The following is a 21,320-nucleotide window of genomic DNA, read 5'->3' on the forward strand; positions in this document are numbered from 1 at the left end:
CTTTGTGAAAAACAAAATCTGAGTCCGTGTCAAATCTGTAACTTTAGAAAACCATCATTTTGCCAAATATGCATTATTCATTTCTTCCAGATTTCAATATGGCACCAGTTACGATAAGCAAAGAGGGACAACATGAGCCGTCACAGTCGGGGTAAGTGCTCCGGGACTAATGTGCCCCCCATATACTCTACAGGTAATAAAAAGCATTGCAGTAGAAGTAACGTGGCATGCTAATCACTGCCGTGTTTGCTCAGCACTATCTCATGAAGGATATAATGGAACTAGAGAGAGTACAAAGGAGGGCAACAAAATTAATAAAGGGGATGGGAGAACTACAATACCCAGATAGATTAGCGAAATTAGGATTATTTAGTCTAGAAAAAAGACGACTGAGGGGCGATCTAATAACCATGTATAAGTATATAAGGGGACAATACAAATATCTCGCTGAGGATCTGTTTATACCAAGGAAGGTGACGGGCACAAGGGGGCATTCTTTGCGTCTGGAGGAGAGAAGGTTTTTCCACCAACATAGAAGAGGATTCTTTACTGTTAGGGCAGTGAGAATCTGGAATTGCTTGCCTGAGGAGGTGGTGATGGCGAACTCAGTCGAGGGGTTCAAGAGAGGCCTGGATGTCTTCCTGGAGCAGAACAATATTGTATCATACAATTATTAGGTTCTGTAGAAGGACGTAGATCTGGGGATTTATTATGATGGAATATAGGCTGAACTGGATGGACAAATGTCTTTTTTCGGCCTTACTAACTATGTTACTATGTTACTATGTTACTATCTGCTGTATTCAGTAGTACTGTCTCCTCTGTGTGCAGCACATCGCGCTATACCGCAGGATGGATTCTAAGCATTCAGGACTGTCACTGTACTGGCACATCGCATCTCTGGCAGGATACAGGGAAAACCAGCTCTAGAGGTGGCTGCCAGGATGATGGCATTACTGACACTAGTGGTAAAGCTGGATAGGTGTTAGTACCACAATACAAATAATACATGTTGTGTAGTAATCCAATGAGCCGGAAATCAAGAGCAAGACATATGCAGGTCAGCATGGAAATGGATTCGGGCAGGTACCTACATGCCACCACTGCACTTACTGGCAAATTTACTAAGCTTGATTTTTCAACGCCTGCTCATCAGATTCCTATAAAACATGTATCCACTTCATTGTTGTACTAAAACCTACACAGCCTTACTAATAGTTTTCTATCAGTAAAATCGTCTTGGCTGGTTCCCCTTATAGAGCCCCTGTAATTAGGGTTTTCAGATAAAAGCCATTGCTTGCTTTTTCTCTAGTCTTTTAAAGGGGACTTGTCACCATGTTAAAACAGTTTTCATCTGCAGGCAGCCTGTTATAGAGCGGGGAGCTGAGCGCATTAATGTATAGGTTTGGGAAAAGAGATTCCGTATAACCTGGGTTTCCATCATTTACACCTTTGCTCTTCCTGGGATTATCAGCCCAGTGTGCGGTGCCATCAGTGATTGGCAATTATCTTTCTACTCCCTTATCCAAAGAAAGCAGTCAGCCGCCGATTGCACCGCTCGCTGGGCCGATAATCCCAGAAAGAGCAGAGGTGTAAATGATTAAAGCACAGGTTATACTGAATCTTTTCCCTACATATCATACTGCTCTGCTCCTCCTGCTCTGTAACATGGTGCCTGCAGTTTGGACGGCTTTTTCATGGTGACAGGTTCACTTCTATACATTTCTAACAAGCCTACTATACTCTGCAGGCAATGCCGTATGGCTCACAAAAATCTGTAATGTTTTCCAACACTGCATTGTAATCTGCCTTGTATGAATAATGCGGATGGCGTCTTCTGCTTCATCCACACCAGAGGTAAAGCATCATATCTATGGGCATCAATCATTAATTCAGGGGCAGCATTACAAGGCAGAGAGGGGGCACTAAGCATGATCTTTGAGCATGAATGCTTTGAGCAGGGTGTTGGACCAGATGACCCAGGAAGTCCCTTCTAACTCTACCATTCCATGATTCTATGATCTGGAATCCCCCATTAGAATGTAGTGCTAAGGTATACGGGGCTGCCCGGAGGATACTCTGTCCTTGTTAGAGAAGTATTAGAAGGCTGAAGGACGTGGTGGCTATGGCTTTTATAGCTAAAACCTAATGGCAGGTTCCTGTAGGATTCTGTCAGGCTTGCTCTTAGCAGCTCTGTATCTTTACTGTAATTTGTAGATCCGCATAGGAATTTTGGGTGTTTGAACCGGATCTGTTGTCCGCAATTACATCACCTGCAAGGCTACATTCGCACATCCATAGGACACATCATGGAGCTGCACTTTGTTTTCTCGAACAGCACAATGACGCATAGACTTTATTGATCCATAGACACATCAGTTTGAAAAGCAGGTCCGTGTTTCTGGATCGTGAGGCTCAGGTCTTATCTTATTCTCATCCATTTTCCAGATGAAACTCTGCTATTAACGCCTATGGAGATCTGTGAGACACAGATGAAACTAGGAAAACATACTTGTACTTCAGGTTTTCTTCCTAGTTTCATTCATTTTTAACTGATCATTGCTAAAAGTCAGTGGACATAAAAGTTCAGCCTGTCTACCACATTCAGTGAAAAAGAGACTGATGCAACTAGGACGAAAAAAAATGTTATTTTTTTGGTAAAAGTTACTTATACTATATGTGAATCTTGCCAATGAATCAGGAAGTTGATAGAATTGAAACTAATTCAGTGAGATATTCCTCTCTTTCTAATTAATGATGGTGATCAAGCTGCCAATAAGCACCCTTCACATTGTGGGAAGAAATGCTGTAAAAGGGTAGATATGCTGCAGGGAGGGTTGTGTTCTGCATGCACATGGTAACAATAGGCCTGAATAGAAATCTCTAGAGAGGTCATCTAGAGCTGGAGGGACTGTATGCAGAGAAATCATTAACCGAGATTCATGAGATCCCATAAATTGCAGAGGACCTGGTAGATACTTGATTTTCCCAGTCCCTCATCCAGTCACAACTTGCATGTCTTCACCCAGAAAGACAGCAGCAGGTCACATAATGCTACACATTGTTGGTGGCATAGTAAGGCTCATTTCACAGTATGCGTTGTGTACACCAGAAAAGCTCCCAATATACATGTTTTACAGACACTGTTGCCAATCAGTGACAGCCATCACATATGGATTTCCAATGAAAAAAAGACATAGGATATGCTGCATGTTTTTTTACTGGATACAACTGTATTAAATAGTCTGTGAAACTCCACCATATACTTCCAAACAGAGGCCGTCCAGTGATCAGGGGTCTCTGAATTTTCCAGCTCAGATAATGGAAATAAAAGACACTAAAGTTGGCTCACACATAAAGGAATATAGGCAGAAAGAAAAGCGGCAGCACTCACCAATCTTCTTGCAGGCTATTTATTAATGAATTAGACATCTTCACGGCTCGGAACCCGTTGAAGCACCTGGGAGGTGCGAAACGGCCGTCGTTCAGTCTCCACATGTCCTTGTTTCCACACCCCCTCGAGCCGTGAAGATGTCTTTCTAATTCATTAATAAATAGCCTGCAAGAAGATTGGTGAGTGCTGCCGCTTTTATTTCTGCCTATATTCCACATGGTATATTTTCTGGCTTTTGGCACCCGAGATCTGCGGTCCAGCGAAGGTGTATTAACCAGGAATAACCACAGCGTGTGTGGTTGGTAGTGCGGGTTGCTAACTTCTTCTATGAGTTACTTCACACATAAAGGCTATGTTGTGGCTTTACACCACTTTTTTCCTATTGTTTTTGTCCCTACCAAATATACAAATACTAGATGGTGGCCCGATACTAACGCCTCGGGTATTCTAGAATATGCATTTATGTATGTATATAGCAGCCGCATAGTATATAGCACAGGCCACGTAGTATATAGGAGCCATGTAGTATATAGCAGACAAATACTACGTGGCCTGTGCTATATACTATGTGGCTGCTATATACATGCATATTGTAGAATACCCGATGCGTTAATACAGGCCACGCAATATATAACAGTGGCCACACAGTATATAACACAGCCACGTACTATATAACACAGCCCACGCAGTATATAGCAGCCACGCAGTATATAATACAGGCGACATAGTATATAACACTGGCCACGTAATATATAGCACAGCCCACGCAGTATATAGCAGCCACGTAGTATATAACACTGCCCATGCAGTATATAGCAGCCACGTAGTATATAACACTGCCCACGCAGTATATAACAGTGGCCACGTAATATATAGCACAACCTACGCAGTATATAACACTGCCTATGTAGTATATAGCATACCCCACGGAGTATATCACACAGCCCACATAGTATATAACACTGCCTATGTAGTATATAGCAGCCACGCGGTATCTAACACAGCCCACGTAGTATGCAGCAGTGTGGGCACCATATCCCTGTTAAAAAAAAAAATAATAATTAAAATAAAAAATAGTTATATACTCACCCCCTGGGATCCACCGAAGCTCCGGCGATACATGCACAGCTGCCGCCATCTTCCGTTCCCAGGATGCATTGCGAAATTACCCAGATGACTTAGCGGTCTCGCCAGACCACTAAGTCTTCTGGGTAATTTTGCAATGCATCGCCGGGAACGGAAGATGGTGGCCGGCGCGAGCGGCTTGGCGGACTACGGAGGGTGAGAATAGCAGGTTTTTTGTTTTTTTTATTATTTTTAACATTAAATTTTTTTACTATTGATGCCGCATAGGCAGCATCAATAGTAAAAAGTTGGGGACACACAGGATTAATAGCAGCGGTTACGGAGTGCGTTACCCGTGGCATAACGCGGTCCGTTACCGCCGGCATTAACCCTGTGTTAGCGGTGACTGGAAGGGAGTATGCGGGCGCCAGGCACTGACTGCGGGAAGTAAGGAGCGGCCATTTTCTTCCGGACTGTGCCCGTCGCTGATTGGTCGTGGCTGTTTTGCCGCAACCAATCAGCGACTTGGATTTCCATGACAGACTGAGGCCGCGACCAATGAATATCCGTGACAGAAAGACAGACAGACGGAAGTGACCCTTAGACAATTATATACAAACATGCTCACAGAGGAATGAAAGGGAATTATCACACACTCAAAACCTAGCAACAGTCTCACACAAATCCACCAAAACGCCTTCCCCTATAATAATCAACCACCACCTCCAGCCATACAGCATAAACTACCTCTGACAATGAGTGCTAGCCAAGACCCAGATTATATGAGAGATGGGGGTAGCTAACAGTGCACAGCTGAGAGCTTTAAGGCTCCAGGAGCTCTCAACAGAGATCATCTCCTACAGTGCCAAAAGAAATTTACACCGTTTAATAAGAAGTTGACGTTCTTCTAACCAGTGCAGGAGCAGGAGAAATCTTCGGGATTATCTCTTTCCTTGACCACCTGGTTTTACAAGTAAACCAGCTGTAATCATGCAAGATTAAGCTTTTGGGAAGCTGTAGAGAGACCAGAGGGGCACAGGCCTGCAGTGGTTTAAAACTGCAGCATGACCGCTGCATGTGAATGCAGCCTAAGAAAAAAAGACAAGCCAAAATACCTACATGAAACAAGTACAGATTAATTGAGTCCTTAATATGAGATTGGTGGAGATTCGACATTCAGCACCTTCACCAATCTGCTCATTTTCTGCTGCATGTCCAGTAAAATGAAGATAAACTGTAGTATTTGGCAGCAGCCACAAAGCAATGTACAACGCTGCGGTATTTTGATCCATAAACTCTTGACATCTGGCCACTGCAAGAACAGATATCAGCTGATTGGTAATCTCCAATCTCATATTTGATAAGTCTGAAATATGTAAGTCAGAAAAGGCAAGTCCCTAAAGGAGTTAAATATGTTGTTCTTTAGCTCAAAGGCTCCCAGGATACCATTGAAGGTTATTACATACCGTAATTTATGGATTCCAGATCAAACAAAAGCTCAGTTCTTTACATTGCTACATTTCTTTGTATAACCACCTGGTTGCTGTGTCTTTTGGTTGATAGGGAAGCACCCCAGTGCTTGCTGCACTAAGACAATAGAATAAATTATTGTTTTAATGATCAGCCAATGATCCTGTGGAGGTCAAAGGGGTGATAATCTGAAAAGCCTGGACGGACGCATCAGGAAAACTGCTTAGAAAATCATATTCCCATGGTGGGTGAGGTATACATCCAGCTGAACCTTGGTCCACATGTCAGAGATATAACCTAATTGTCATGTTATTTTCTACATTTAGCCAGTGGAAAATAGGTTTTGGTGCCAAACTCATCTACAGGAAATAGGCTACGGCATTGAATTCTGAAGTTTTTATTGTACTCCTTGGCTGTAAATGTTTAGTGTGGGAATTTTCAGAACTTGCTTTTCCCGTGAAGCTATTTCCCAGACATACAAATCAAAGGTCGGCACCTTGCGGGGAGGGGGTTTTCTTTTCCTGAAAGAAATTTTTGTCACTTGCCCCAGTAGACTATTTATTTTACAGTTTAAGGGCTCACACTCATCTGCTTTTTAAAATCGATCCGATGTTGTTCCTGAAAGTTCAGGTGAGTGTCATGCGAATACAATGCTAATTTTCCCACCTAGCATCCATATGACATTCTTATGGCATGCATTTGCAATCTGTATGCAATACGTTTTTACCATCAGTTTTTACATACAGGAATTCTGTCATTTCAAGCTAGTTTACAAACTAATAAAACAATCTTAATTACAGCTATAGATAGATGTAATTGAGATATATAATGAGTGCAGTGCAGCTTACTATACATGTCCCCCAAATTTTTAATAACCAGCTGCTGGAAAGCCGACAACTGGGGGCTGATGTTTATAGCCTGGGAAGGGGGTAATAAACATGGAGCTTCCCAGGCTATTAATATCAGCTCACAGCTGTCTACTTAGCCATTAATGGTTATTAAAATGGAGGACCCCCAAAAATATGACATGGAGTCCCTTATATTTAATAACCAGCAAGGGCTAGGCAGACATCTATGCCCTCAGCCGCCCTACCCCACTTATATTTTTTTTAATAATGAAAAATATATTAAACAACTTCCACCATTGGTCACTCAGGGTATGTGCACATGTCAGGATTTCTTGCAGAAATTTTCCTGACAAAAACCGGACATTTCTGCCAGAAATCCGCATGCGATTTTACCGCGTTTAGACGCGTTTTTGGTGCATTTCTTATTTTTTCCCAAATGCATAGAATAGCGGAAAAACGCAGAAAATCCGCAAAATTAATGAACATGCTGCTTTTTTTACCGCGATGCATTTTTTTCACGGAAAAAACGCATCATGTGCACAAAACATGCAGAATGCATTCTAAATGATAGGATGCATAATGTATGCATTTTTAATGAGTTTTTATAGTATTTTTACTGTGAAAAAACGCAAAAAAACCTGAACGTGTATACATAGCCTAAAAGACACATGAGGAGAAAATATAAGGCCCTTATATCTGAGGGAAAATGGGAAAATCAACAATACTGTAGGCCTGCTTATGTATTGTCACTACAGATATGCTGTAAACACTACAGCATTCCGTGTTTGTGGAAAGTGTGAAATAAAAGAACAAGGTGTTTTGTATTTTCAAACAATATTTTAATAACAGTATATAAAAAATAACAAAATCAAATAGACATATTAATGTCATATGCCAAAACATCAGTAATATGAAAAAAAAATAAATAAAAAAAGACAAATTATAATAAGAAGGTGGAGAACTCAAATCAGGGCCAGGATTGGGAGTAGAAAAGGTGGGGGAGCAGCAACAGGAGTGGAGATATAGGAGGTAAGTGAGGGAAGAGGACTAAAGAGTGAGATGACCCCATGGTCTGGAGTGTTCGGTAGGAAAGGGTTGTCCATCCCAAATATACCACCCTCCTCCTGTGTTTCAGGTAGCTTCTGTGGCTGTGGTGGCATCTCAGAACAGAAATCCTCATTTCTGTATCTCCGTTGGCCATTGTCCTCTGGGTTTTGCCCCACAATCCAACAACCCAAAAGGTGTTTCTGGCAGGAGACATGGTGGTGAGGGGGTTGTTTGGTGCCAAGGTCGTTGAACTGGAGAAGGTGGTGGTGGCTGGATCTGGAGGAGGTGTTGCTGGCTTCCGGGTGGCTGGCATTGAATGAGGTGTTGCTGGCTTCTGGGTAACTGGCACTGGAGGTGGTCCTGGCTGATGGGAGGCTGGCACTGGAGATGGAAGGTGTCGTGCAGGTGGCTTGGCTTAGTGGCCTTCTTTGGTGTCCTATGGCCAGTTTTTGTTTTCTTGAAAAAGCTGCCACCGTTCTAGTGGTTAGAAAAACGGCATTGGACAAATTAGAGGTTTGCGGCATTCAAAATTATTTGTATGGCAGTCCTGATCCTCAGCCTCAAACAAATAGAGACATGGCAGAAATAGCAGGCCAGACTTTGACAGAAATCCTTATCCCCATCCTCACAGCAACTTCCATTTCTCGACTGGCATTGATGGTAGCAGCCCTGGATGATGGGTAGCTTGGAGGAGGTATCGATAGTCTACGTTATGAGGGTGGTCTCTGCTAGCTCATCATTTTCAAGTCCCCCAGATCCGGCCTCCAGTTCAGATTCCTCCCTGGCCTCCAAGCTGGAGGTAGTTCCTTTTGTGCCTTTGCCCAAGGGATGACGGAAAAAAAAAAAATTTTGAATGCAAAATCATAATAAAACATTACAAACAACAAACTGAAAAAGGAAGCCACTTATGATCAAAGAATAATCACTGGGGCCAAAAATTGAAGACAGTCATAATAGAGGTATGGCCTTTTCTCCTTCACCTCATTGGGGGACACAGGACTGTGGGTGTATGCTTCTGCCGCCAGGAGGCTGACACTAAGTAAACATAAAAAAAGTTTAGCTCCTCCTCCGTCGTATACACCCTGACACTGGCTACCAGAGAACCCAGTTCTTGCTTAGTATCTGAAGGAGGCACACCTCTGGGTTCCGGATCCTTTGGACCCTTTTTCATCTCTATATCATATGGATTGAGGGGGCGACGGACCCTTTTGAGGGTCCGATCTCCCCATCACCCCAAACCAGCAACGGGCAAGCACGTGCGAGTATTCTCCATGTATCCTTACCCGTGACGTGGGATTGCACACCGGACTTGGCCCTGACCACCCTGAGGTATCTAAGACCATAGGCTGTACAGGTGCCCTTAGATGTCCATGTGACCCCCCCCCTGATTTCTACACCTCTGTTCTGCTGCGGTGATAGATGGGGTGGTGGACGGTCCCTCTCCTTATCTCAGTGCAGGAAATGGAGCTAGGGTTCCTGCACCGTCATGTGCTCTGCTCTCCCCCGCTAGACTTTTTAAGTCCTCGCTGACCCTTTTCTCTCACAGGGTTCAGCTTGCAAAAAGGGAGGAAGGGTAGGAAAGGGGGCTCCTAATACAGGCACTGTTTACCTTTAAGGCAGGCTCTGGCCGTCCCTGTGTCGATCTGGCGTCGGGTAATGAGCGACGCGCAGTCCCCAAAGCTCCATCAGCGCTGCGGTTCTTCCAGCGCTTCTCGGCGCCATAGCGGTATCCCTTTTTCGCTGAGCTATGTAGTAAATGGGCAGAAAATCCTTCGGTAGATCCTCCGGTGTCCCGTTTAGCCTCTAACACTTTGTTATCCCTTTCTAATGGCTCGTCTATTAAGGATCCTACGGATCGTCTTATAGAGAGCTTGACTCATCCATTTTTGAGGCTTCGAGTTCAGCACTTTTTCCCACTTTTGCGGCAACTTGGGTTGCTAAAGCTATGATGTCTTGGTCAGAGTCTTTAAAAAAGGCTCTGCAAGAAAGGGATTTGCCAGCGGAGCTGGCAGAAATGTCAACTCAGATAGCACTTGCTGGAATCTATCTGATCAATGCATCCTTAGATGCTGCAGACTGTGCCTCTTTTGCTGCGGCAAATGCAATTGCCATTAGAAGGGCATTCTGGTTAAGAACATGGCGGCAGACTCTCCCTCTAAGAAGTCTCTTACAACCCTACCGTATCAGGGGGGTCGATTATTCGGAGAGAAGCTGGATCAGCTTATTTCAGATTCCACAGGAGGGAAGAGCAAGTTTCTTCCACAGCAGAGGATTAGACCGCTTTTTCGTCGCCAATTCCAGGCCCGTTTCAGACCCTTTTGTAATGCTAGATGGGCTCCGGCACCGGGTTCTGCTTCCCAGGGTCGACCCAATCAGGACCGAGACAATCGGATCTCCTATACGGCCAACCAGGGGGGAAGAATGCGTTCTGTTGTGAGTTCTGTTTTTGGGCTCCCTCTGGTGGTTACTGATGGTACTGGGTGACTTGTGTTCTCTGCGGTCTCTGGTGTCCACCTGTTCCATCAGGTTATGGGAGTTTCCTATTTAACCTGGCTTTTTTGTCATTTCCTCGCCGGCTATCAATGTAATCAGCGTGTCTTTTTCCCTCTGCTCCCTGTGTCTGTTATCTTCAGGACAAGCTAAGTTTTGATTTTCCTGTTCCACGTTTTGCTTAATTTTTGTCTTAGTCCAGCTTGCAGATATGTGATTCCTTACTGCTGGTTGCTCTAGTGGGCTGAAATTACTCCTCATGTTCCATGAGTTGGCACATGAGTTCAAGTAATTTCAGGATGGTTTTTTGAAGGGTTTTTCGCTGACCGCGCAGTTCACTTTTGTATCCTCTGCTATCTAGCTTTAGCGGGCCTCATTTTTGCTGATTCTATTTTCATAACTACGTATGTGCTTTCCTCTCATTTCACCGTTATTACATGTGGGGGGCTGCTATTTCTGTGGGGTGTTTCTCTGGAGGCAAGTGAGGTCTGTGTTTCTTCTTACAGGGGAAGTTAATACTTCGGCTGGCGCGAGACGTCTAGGAATCATCGTAGGCACGTTCCCCGGCTACTGCTAGTTGTGTGTTTAGGTTCAGGATCGCGGTCAGCTCAGGTCCCATCACCCTAGAGCTTGTTTTGTTTTTGTGCTTGTCCTTTTGGTGATCCCCTGCCATTGGGATCATGACAGTATAGCCGGCCCGAAAAAATTGGTCATCGTTTTGGCTGAAGTAGGAGGAAAAGTAGTCTGAGGAAGTTTTTTTTTTTTTTTTTCCCCTCCTCTGTGTTTGCTGCCTAGCCTTAATTGCAGCTTGACTGCTTTTTTTTCCTCCTCTTAATCCTTGAATGGCTCTGACCTCAGCTGTTTATCATGGACGTCCAGAGTTTGGCTTCCAGCCTGAATAATCTTGCTGCTAAGGTTCAAAATATACAAGATTTTGTTGTACATACGCCTATGTCTGAACCTAGAATTCCTGTCCCAGAGTTTTTTTCTGGAGATAGATCTAGTTTTCTGAATTTTAGGAACAATTGCAAGTTGTTTCTTTCCTTGAAATCTCGCTCCTCTGGAGACCCTGCTCAGCAGGTCAAGATTGTTATATCTTTCCTGCGGGGTGACCCTCAGAATTGGGCATTTGCATTGGCACCAGGGGATTCTGCGTTGCTCAATGTGGATGCGTTTTTTTCTGGCATTGGGTTTGCTCTATGAGGAACCTAACCTAGAGATTCAGGCTGAAAAAGCTTTATTGGCTCTCTCTCAGGGGCAAGATGAAGCAGAAATATATTGTCAGAAATTTCGGAAATGGTCGGTGCTTACTCAGTGGAATGAGTGCGCTCTGGCTGCAAAATTCAGAGATGGCCTTTCTGAGGCCATTAAAGATGTTATGGTGGGGTTCCCGGCGCCTACAGGTCTGAATGAGTCCATGACTATGGCTATTCAGATTGATCGGCGTTTACGGGAGCGCAAACCTGTGCACCATTTGGCGGTGTCTTCTGAACAGGCACCTGAGATAATGCAATGTGATAGAATTCAGTCCAGAAGTGAACGGCAAAATTATAGGCGGAAAAATGGATTGTGTTTTTATTGTGGTGATTCAGCTCATGTTATATCAGCATGCTCTAAACGCACAAAAAAGGTTGATAAGTCTGTTGCCATTAGTACTTTACAGTCTAAGTTCATTCTGTCTGTGACGCTGATTTGTTCATTATCATCCATTTCCGTCGATGCCTATGTGGATTCAGGCGCTGCCCTGAGTCTTATGGATTGGTCATTTGCCAATCGCTGTGGGTTTAGTCTGGAACCTCTGGAAGTTCCTATTCCTTTGAAAGGAATTGACTCTACACCTTTGGCTATGAATAAACCTCAGTACTGGACACAAGTGACCATGCGTATGACTCCCGTTCATCAGGAGGTGATTCGCTTCCTGGTACTGTATAATTTACATGATGTCTTAGTGCTTGGTCTGCCATGGTTACAAACTCATAACCCAGTCCTGGACTGGAAAACAATGTCTGTGTTAAGCTGGGGATGTCAGGGGGTTCATGATGATGCATCTCCGATTTCTATCGCTTCATCTACTTCTTCTGAGGTTCCGGTATTTTTGTCTGATTATCGGGAGGTTTTTGAGGAGCATAAGCTCAGTTCGCTTCCTCCTCACAGGGATTGCGATTGTGCTATAGATTTGATTCCTGGCAGTAAATTCCCTAAAGGTCGTTTGTTCAATCTGTCAGTGCCAGAGCATACTGCTATGCGGAATTATGTTAAGGAGTCCTTGGAAAAGGGACATATCCGTCCATCTTCGTCCCCTTTGGGAGCAGGTTTTTTTTTTTGTGGCCAAAAAAGATGGTTCCTTGAGGCCTTGCATAGATTATCGCCTTTTGAATAAGATTACGGTCAAATATCAGTATCCTTTGCCATTGTTGACTGATTTGTTCGCTCGCATTAAGGGGGCTAAATGGTTCACTAAGATTGATCTTCGGGGTGCGTATAATCTTGTGCGGATAAGGCAGGGTGATGAGTGGAAAACCGCATTTAATACGCCTGAGGGCCATTTTGAGTATTTGGTGATGCCTTTTGGACTTTCTAACGCTCCTTCTGTCTTCCAGTCTTTTATGCACGATATTTTTCGTGAATATCTGGATAAATTTATTATCGTGTATTTGGATGATGTTTTGGTTTTTTCTGATGACTGGGAGTCTCATGTTCAGCAGGTCAGGAAGGTGTTTCAGGTCCTGCGGGCCAATTCTTTGTTTGTAAAGGGTTCTAAATGTCTCTTTGGAGTCCAGAAGATTTCTTTTTTGGGGTATATTTTTTCCCCTTCTACTATTGAGATGGATCCCGTCAAGGTTCAGGCTATTTGTGACTGGACGCAGCCTACATCTCTTAAGAGTCTACAGAAGTTCTTGGGCTTTGCTAATTTTTACCGTCGCTTCATAACTAATTTTTCTAGTGTTGTTAGGCCTTTGACGGATTTGACTAAAAAGGGTGCTGATGTTACTGATTGGTCTCCTGCGGCTGTGGAGGCCTTTCAGGAACTTAAGCGCCGGTTTTCTTCTGCTCCTGTGTTGCGTCAGCCAGATACGTCGCTTCCTTTTCAGGTTGAGGTTGATGCTTCCGAGATCGGAGCGGGGGCGGTTTTGTCGCAGAGAAGCTCCGATGGCTCAGTGATGAAGCCATGTGCGTTCTTTTCTAGAAAATTTTCGCCCGCTGAACGGAATTATGATGTTGGTAATCGGGAGCTTTTGGCCATGAAGTGGGCATTTGAGGAGTGGCGTCATTGGCTTGAGGGTGCTAGACATCGTGTGGTGGTCTTGACTGATCACAAAAATCTGATGTACCTTGAGTCTGCCAAGCGTCTGAATCCTAGACAGGCTCATTGGTCACTGTTTTTCTCCCGTTTCAATTTTGTGGTTTCATACCTGCCAGGTTCAAAGAATGTGAAGGCGGATGCTCTTTCTAGGAGTTTTGTGCCTGACTCCCCTGGAAATTCTGAGGCCACTGGTATCCTTAAGGATGGGGTGATTTTGTCGGCTGTCTCCCCAGACTTGCGACGTGCTTTGCAGGAGTTTCAGGCGGATAGGCCTGATCGTTGTCCGCCGGAAAGACTGTTCCGGATAATTGGACCAGTAGAGTCATCTCCGAGGTCCATTCTTCTGTGTTGGCGGGTCATCCTGGAATATTTGGTACTAGAGACTTGGTGGCCAGGTCTTTTTGGTGGCCTTCCTTGTCGAGGGATGTGCGTTCTTTCTTGCAGTCTTGTGGAGTTTGCGCTCGGGCTAAGCCTTGCATTTCTCGGGCCAGTGGATTGTTGTTACCTTTGCCTATCCCGAAGAGGCCTTGGACGCACATTTCCATGGACTTTATTTCGGATCTCCCTGTCTCTCAAAATATGTCCGTCATATGGGTTGTGTGTGACCGCTTTTCTAAGATGGTTCATCTGGTACCCTTGCCTAAGTTACCTTCCTCCTCTGAGTTGGTCCCTCTGTTTTTTCAAAACGTGGTCCGTTTGCATGGCATTCCGGAGAACATTGTTTCTGACAGGGGATCCCAGTTTGTGTCTAGATTTTGGCGGACGTTCTGTGCTAAGATGGGCATTGATTTGTCCTTTTCGTCTGCATTCCATCCCCAGACGAATGGCCAGACGAAACAAACTAATCAGACTTTAGAAACTTATTTGAGGTGTTTTGTTTCTGCTGATCAAGATGACTGGGTTTCCTTTTTGCCGCTTGCCGAGTTTGCCCTTAATAATCGGGCTAGTTCTGCTACCTTGGTTTCTCCTTTCTTTTGTAATTCGGGGTTTCATCCTCGTTTTTCCTCTGGTCAGGTGCAGCCTTCTGATTGTCCTGGAGTGGACATGGTGGTGGATAGGTTGCATCGGATTTGGAGTCATGTGGTGGACAATTTGAAGTTGTCCCAGGAGAGGGCTCAGCAGTTTGCTAATCGCCGTCGCCGCGTGGGTCCTCGACTTCTTGTTGGGGACTTGGTGTGGTTGTCTTCTCGTTTTGTTCCTATGAAGGTCTCTTCTCCTAAGTTCAAGCCTCGGTTCATCGGTCCCTATAGGATCTTGGAAATTCTTAACCCTGTGTCGTTTCGTTTGGATCTCCCGGCATCGTTTGCTATTCATAATGTGTTCCATCGGTCGTTGTTGCGGAAGTATGAGGTACCTGTCGTTCCTTCGCTTGAGCCTCCTGCTCCGGTGCTGGTGGAGGGTGAATTGGAGTATGTTGTGGAGAAGATCTTGGATTCTCGTGTTTCCAGACGGAAACTCCAGTATTTGGTCAAGTGGAAGGGTTATGGTCAGGAGGATAATTCTTGGGTGATTGCCTCTGATGTTCATGCTGCCGATTTGGTCCGTGCTTTTCATAGGGCTCATCCTGGTCGCCCTGGTGGTTCTCGTGAGGGTTCGGTGACCCCTCCTCAAGGGGGGGGGTACTGTTGTGAGTTCTGTTTTTGGGCTCCCTCTGGTGGTTACTGATGGTACTGGGTGACTTGTGTTCTCTGCGGTCTCTGGTGTCCACCTGTTCCATCAGGTTATGGGAGTTTCCTATTTAACCTGGCTTTTTTGTCATTTCCTCGCCGGCTATCAATGTAATCAGCGTGTCTTTTTCCCTCTGCTCCCTGTGTCTGTTATCTTCAGGACAAGCTAAGTTTTGATTTTCCTGTTCCACGTTTTGCTTAATTTTTGTCTTAGTCCAGCTTGCAGATATGTGATTCCTTACTGCTGGTTGCTCTAGTGGGCTGAAATTACTCCTCATGTTCCATGAGTTGGCACATGAGTTCAAGTAATTTCAGGATGGTTTTTTGAAGGGTTTTTCGCTGACCGCGCAGTTCACTTTTGTATCCTCTGCTATCTAGCTTTAGCGGGCCTCATTTTTGCTGATTCTATTTTCATAACTACGTATGTGCTTTCCTCTCATTTCACCGTTATTACATGTGGGGGGCTGCTATTTCTGTGGGGTGTTTCTCTGGAGGCAAGTGAGGTCTGTGTTTCTTCTTACAGGGGAAGTTAATACTTCGGCTGGCGCGAGACGTCTAGGAATCATCGTAGGCACGTTCCCCGGCTACTGCTAGTTGTGTGTTTAGGTTCAGGATCGCGGTCAGCTCAGGTTCCATCACCCTAGAGCTTGTTTTGTTTTTGTGCTTGTCCTTTTGGTGATCCCCTGCCATTGGGATCATGACAGTGTTCCCAGTCAACTAGATCCAGAGGATCTAGGACTCAAAGGTTTTCGGCCAAGTGACTGGAGGCCGCCTCGGAGTGCCTCCAACAGAGTAGGCGGAGGTCTACTTTTCTTTCACCAGGTCTGGCTTCAAGTAATCCACGACCGGTAGGTGGGAGAGCTCGAGTCTTCAGGTTACAAGATAGAGCTGGTCTGTCAGCCTCCTCCACGGTTCTTTTCATCCCATCTTCCCAGGTCCGAGTCCCACCGACAAGACCTGTTCAATTCCATAGAGTCCCTTCGTCTCAGCGGGGTCATTTCTCCTGTTCCAAGGGAAGAAAGGTTTCAAGGGTTTTATTTCAATATTTTTACAGTACCCAAAAAAGACGGAACAGTAAGGCCCATTCTGGATCTGAAACGCTTAAACAAGTTTGTACACTTCGTCACTTTCGGATGGAATCTCTCAGGTCAGTTATTGCCTCAATGGAAAAGGGAGAGTTCTTGGCCTCAAGAGACATTCAGGATGTCTACCTACATATTTCCATTTTTCCTCCTCCTCAAACATTTCTCCGGTTCGCTCTAAACAACCTACACTTCCAGTTCACGGCTTTACCCTTCGGGCTGGCCTCCGCCCCCAGGGTGTTCACAAAGGTCATGTCAACTGTGTTGTCTTTTCTGCACTCCCGAGGCATAGTAGTCTTGCCATATTTATACGATCTTCTGATCAAAGGGCCGACCTTTCAAGCTTGCAAGAAAAATGTCAGCATTGCTCTAGACACCCTTTCTCGTCTGGGTTGGCTAGTAAATTTAAGGAAGTCATACCTAGAACCATCTCGGAGGATTTCATTTCTAGGAATGATTTTCGACACCTCTCAAGCCCTATCAATCCTTCCCCAGGACAAGGTCCTAGCCCTTCGGCAGGAAGTGAGGAATCTTCAGCAACCGTACCCTCATACGATCCGGTCCTGCATGAGGGTCTTAGGAAGGATGGTTGCAACCATAGAAGCAGTACCATTTGCACAGCTTCACCACCGACCTCTCCAACATGCAATCTTAGCAGTATGGAACAGGAATCCACTTTCCCTCAACCGCAGATGTCTGTCTCCCCAGGTCAGGCAGGCTCTTTCATGGTGGTTAAACAGCTCGTCCCTACTGGAGGGGAAACCCTTTCCTCCAACCAATTGGCTAGTGGTTACAACAGATGCCAGTCGCCTGGGTTGGGGAGCAGTGTTCTTTCACCACACTGCTCAGGGGCGCTGGTGGTCTCGGGAATCAGATCTTCCTGGGCAAAGAGAACTGGGCGGCAGATTTCCTCAGCCGTCGGGGTCTAGCGTCCGGGGAATGGTCTCTCCATCCCGAAGTATTTCAGCAAATATGCCATCTATGGGGGACTCCAGACGTGGATCTAATGGCATCCAGGAGGAATGCCAAGGTACCCAGATTTGTCGCCCGGTACCGAGATCCACAGGCAATCGCCATGGATGCGCTAGTGCTGACTTGGAACCAGTTTCATCTCTCTTATCTGTTCCCTCCTCTGGCACTGCTCCAGAGGGTAATCAAGAAAATCAAGTGAGAAAGAGTGCCTGCTATTCTGATCGCCCCGGATTGGCCGCGGCTGACCTAGTACAGCTTCTCGCCGGAGTTCCATGGCGGCTCCCCGATCGTCCGGATCTTCTATCTCAAGGGCCGACTTACCACCAGAACTCAGGGGTCCTACGTTTGACGGCCTGGCTGTTGAATCTTAGGTTTTAACTCAGGCAGGGTTCTCCCAAAAGGTAGCAGATACCATGATCAGTGCACGTAAAACCGTTTCGGCCACTATTTATTATCACACTTGGAAAGTGTTTCTTTCTTGGTGTAGTGGGCGCAGGCTGCCTCCTCTGCGTTTTTCCGTCCCAAATATTCTAGCCTTTCTCCAAGCAGGCCTGGATTCAGGGCTGGCTCCAAGTACTCTTAAAAGGCAGATTTCAGCCTTATCGTTCCTTTTTTCAGCGCAGGATTGCTACTAACCGACAGGTCAGGACTTTTTTTCAGGAAGTCGCTCATAAAGTCCCTCCTTATTAAACTACTTTGGAAGCTTGGGACCTTAATTTGACCTTAAGGGCTTTACAGGAACTTCTTTTTGAGCCTCTTCAAGATATTTCCCTGACTTTCCTTTCCTGGAAAGTTTTATTTTTAGTGGCCATAACTTCCATAAGGCGGGTATCAGAGCTGGCAGCCCTCTCCTGTCGTACTCCTTTTTTACGGTTTCATCAGGATAAGGTAGTGCTCAGACCAGCACCTTCCTTTTTGCTGAAGGTTGTTTCCTCGTTCCACATTAATGCGGATATAGTTCTTCCCTCTTTTTGTCCGGTGCCTACGCACCGTGTGGAAAAAGCTCTCCATACGTTGGACCTAGTGAGAGTGCTGAGGAGATATATTTCCCGATCAGCTCCTTTTCGTCAGACGGATGCTCTGTTTGTCCTCCCAGAGGGTCGCAGGAAGGGATGCACGGCCTCGAAATCTACCCTGGCCTGTTGGATACGTGCGACCATTCAGGAGGCCTATCGCGCCAAGGGCATGATGGTTCCGGCTGGAATCAAAGCTCACTCCACTAGAGCAGTGGGGGCTTCCTGGGCGATTCGGCATCAGACCTCAGCAGAACAGGTTTGCAAAGCTGCAACCTGGTCTAGTTTGCATACCTTTGCCAAGCACTACAATGTCCACTCCCAGATCTCTGCTGATGCGAGTCTGGGTAGAAGGATTCTTCAAGCGGCGTTGACGCACTTATAGACAACAGTTGTCTGGATAATTATTACTGGTGAGTTAATTTCCCACCCTGGGACTGCTTTAGGACATCCCACAGTCCTATGTCCCCCAATGAGGCGAAGGAGAAATAGGGATTTTTGTGTTACTCACCGTAAAATCCTTTTCTCTGAGACGCTCATTGGGGGACACAGCTCCCTCCCTGGCAGCTACTGTCTTTTTGTATCTGATATTATCAGTTAGTGAGGTCTTTTCTAGACATAAGTTTTCTGTATTTATGCTGATAATAATTTTTTTTGGTTCTCCTACTGCTTTTGCACCGAACTGGATTCTCTGGTAGCCAGTGTCAGGGTGTATACAACGGAGGAGGAGCTAAACTTTTTTTATGTTTGCTTAGTGTCAGCCTCCTGGCGGCAGAAGCATACACGCACAGTCCTGTGTCCCCCAATGAGCGTCTCGGAGAAAAGGATTTTACGGTGAGTATCACAAAAATCCCTATTTTTTCAGGGCGATGGTCCCACTCTTGCTCCACTGTTGTCTCTCACGTTGGAACTGATCCTGGAAACTCCTCTTTCGTCTTGTCACTAAACCCACTGGAAACAAAAGTGGAAAATATTAGAACAATAAAGTAATATAGGTCAAGGCTTCTCTATTCAATAACACACATATAGTGTATGTTCTAAGATCAGTGCTGGTATGGTGTTTATTTTTCTTCAGGTGTGCAAGATTTTTTTGTCTTTGAGTGCCTTTATTTTGGTGGAAAAAAATTAACAAATGATGTTTTTTCCTCGTCTAAAAATGACTCATATTACGAAAATCATAAATCATAATGTAACATTTAGATTTGGCATACTTATATCCTCGTGAACCTGTTGTGATTTGCTTTCAAAATTGCTATACAATTCGAAGCAAATAAATGTCCAGGCTGCCTGACGCTGACTGTGGTCCCCCATAGCCTTTATCCCAATTCAGAACTCTGATGCAGAAGCAGCATCAGTTCAACGTTGATGACGCGAGACATGTTGCTGGATTCCGTGGAGCGTGTTTTTAATTTATAACATCCCTTGTGTCAAATGATGAGCTTCCTGGGTTGTCCTAATGCAATTTCCTGGATTTTGGAAACATAGGTGCATTATATACAGATGCAATATGGATGGCATACGTGCGGTCCGTGTGCTGTGTGATTTTTTTTTTTTTTTTGGCGAGTCTAGTCCGATATATGCGGCCATTTTCTCAGTCTGATCTGAGCTGTAAAAAAATCACATGGGTATTCAAACCCTTTTGAATTCCCACAAAAAAAAACACATTTCCCACCTGGATTGGGACCTCCATGTCATGTGCGGTGTTCCCCAGGCGACCTCATAGCATTGTTTATTTCATGTCAGCGCTGCAGCTTTCACAGTTCTGTTTGATGAGACAGTAGTTCTGTTTGTTGGAACTGTGAAAATTTTAACCGCAGCTGATAAGCTGACGTGCTCATGTGATATTTACAACCTCACTAGATTGCTGGGGGTCAAGATGCTAGGACCCGATAAGCATCATGGGTACAGGAGGTACGTATCCCAGAAAAACAGATGAACAATGTTAAAGCAGTCAAAAAATAGTAAAAGCTGGAGGCATGTGTGAGGACTCACCTAGCAAGAACTCTCAATGTGAGTTTCACAACTGTTTCTTATGATGTCAAATGAAATAAAAAACCTCTAAAATTAACTATTGGATAGGTGCTATTCTTCTGGTCTCAGTGCCAGACACCTGACATATGCAGCCAATTGGCATCCATTGATCAGCTGTAGTCTTTTTTTTACTTTTTCTGAACTTTACCATCGGCAGCATTAGGTATGTAGTAGTAAATGAATTGGCTGTATTATAAGAAGCCTCTTAGTTATGTCCTATTTTTACACTTGTTTTTGATAAGACAGGGATAAAACACCTAATTTGTTCGCCATTTGGCATAGTTTGTGCAAGTAATCTGCTCAGTAAATCTTCGCCTTTTGTGTATCAAATTTTAAGATCTGTACTTGTTGTATTGAACATGTATTGAGATCCACCTAAAAATAGCAGTATTTGGTGAAGAAGCATTTATAACTAAGTAATGGGCATGTGTAAGCATGCCTGTAAAGGGGAAATACATTCTCTCGTCCGCTGATTGAATGATTTATGTGTGAATAAAAATCAGTCAGTCGCACCTCTAAGGCTGCTGTCACATTATCACTATTTGGTCAGTATTTTACATCAGTATTTGTAAGCCAAAATCAGGAGTGGAACAAATGTATAATAGAAACATATGCACCACTTCTGTATTTATCACCCACTCCTGATTTTGGCTTGCAAATACTGATGTAAAATACTGACCAAATACTGCTAGTGTGACGGCAGCCTTACATGTAATTAACAGATGCGCTGCCGGATCAATCCTATTACTAATTGGTTTGTCCTCTTATACAAGTGCTTCTCACTAAATTTGAATATCATCAAAAAAGTCAATTTATTTTCATTTCTTCAATACAAAAAGTGAAACTTTTATATTAAATAGAGCCATTACAATTAGAGTGATCTATTTAAAGTGTTTATTTCTGTTAATGTTGATGATTATGAATTATTAGAATAATT

General features: G+C 44.6%; 1 protein-coding gene across 5 annotated transcripts in view; it reads left to right on the plus strand.

Annotated features, from left to right (window-relative positions):
• Nucleotides 1-21,320, plus strand: part of UPP1 (uridine phosphorylase 1) — a 66,749-nt gene that overhangs the window by 19,719 nt on the left and 25,710 nt on the right. For 3 of the 5 annotated variants that reach the window (XM_069730384.1, XM_069730386.1, XM_069730385.1), the window contains exon 2: nt 91-151. The exons of 1 other annotated variant lie outside the window; for it this stretch is intronic. In XM_069730384.1, coding sequence (XP_069586485.1) covers nt 99-151 — 53 coding nt within the window. In that variant the 5' untranslated portion in view covers nt 91-98. Of the gene's footprint in view, nt 1-90; nt 152-6,493; nt 6,560-21,320 lie in introns of those variants that run through there. One more of the 5 variants, XM_069730387.1, reaches the window with a different exon arrangement.

Source organism: Ranitomeya imitator, chromosome 6 (genome assembly GCF_032444005.1).
Source record: "Ranitomeya imitator isolate aRanImi1 chromosome 6, aRanImi1.pri, whole genome shotgun sequence".
NCBI lineage: Eukaryota > Metazoa > Chordata > Amphibia > Anura > Dendrobatidae > Ranitomeya > Ranitomeya imitator.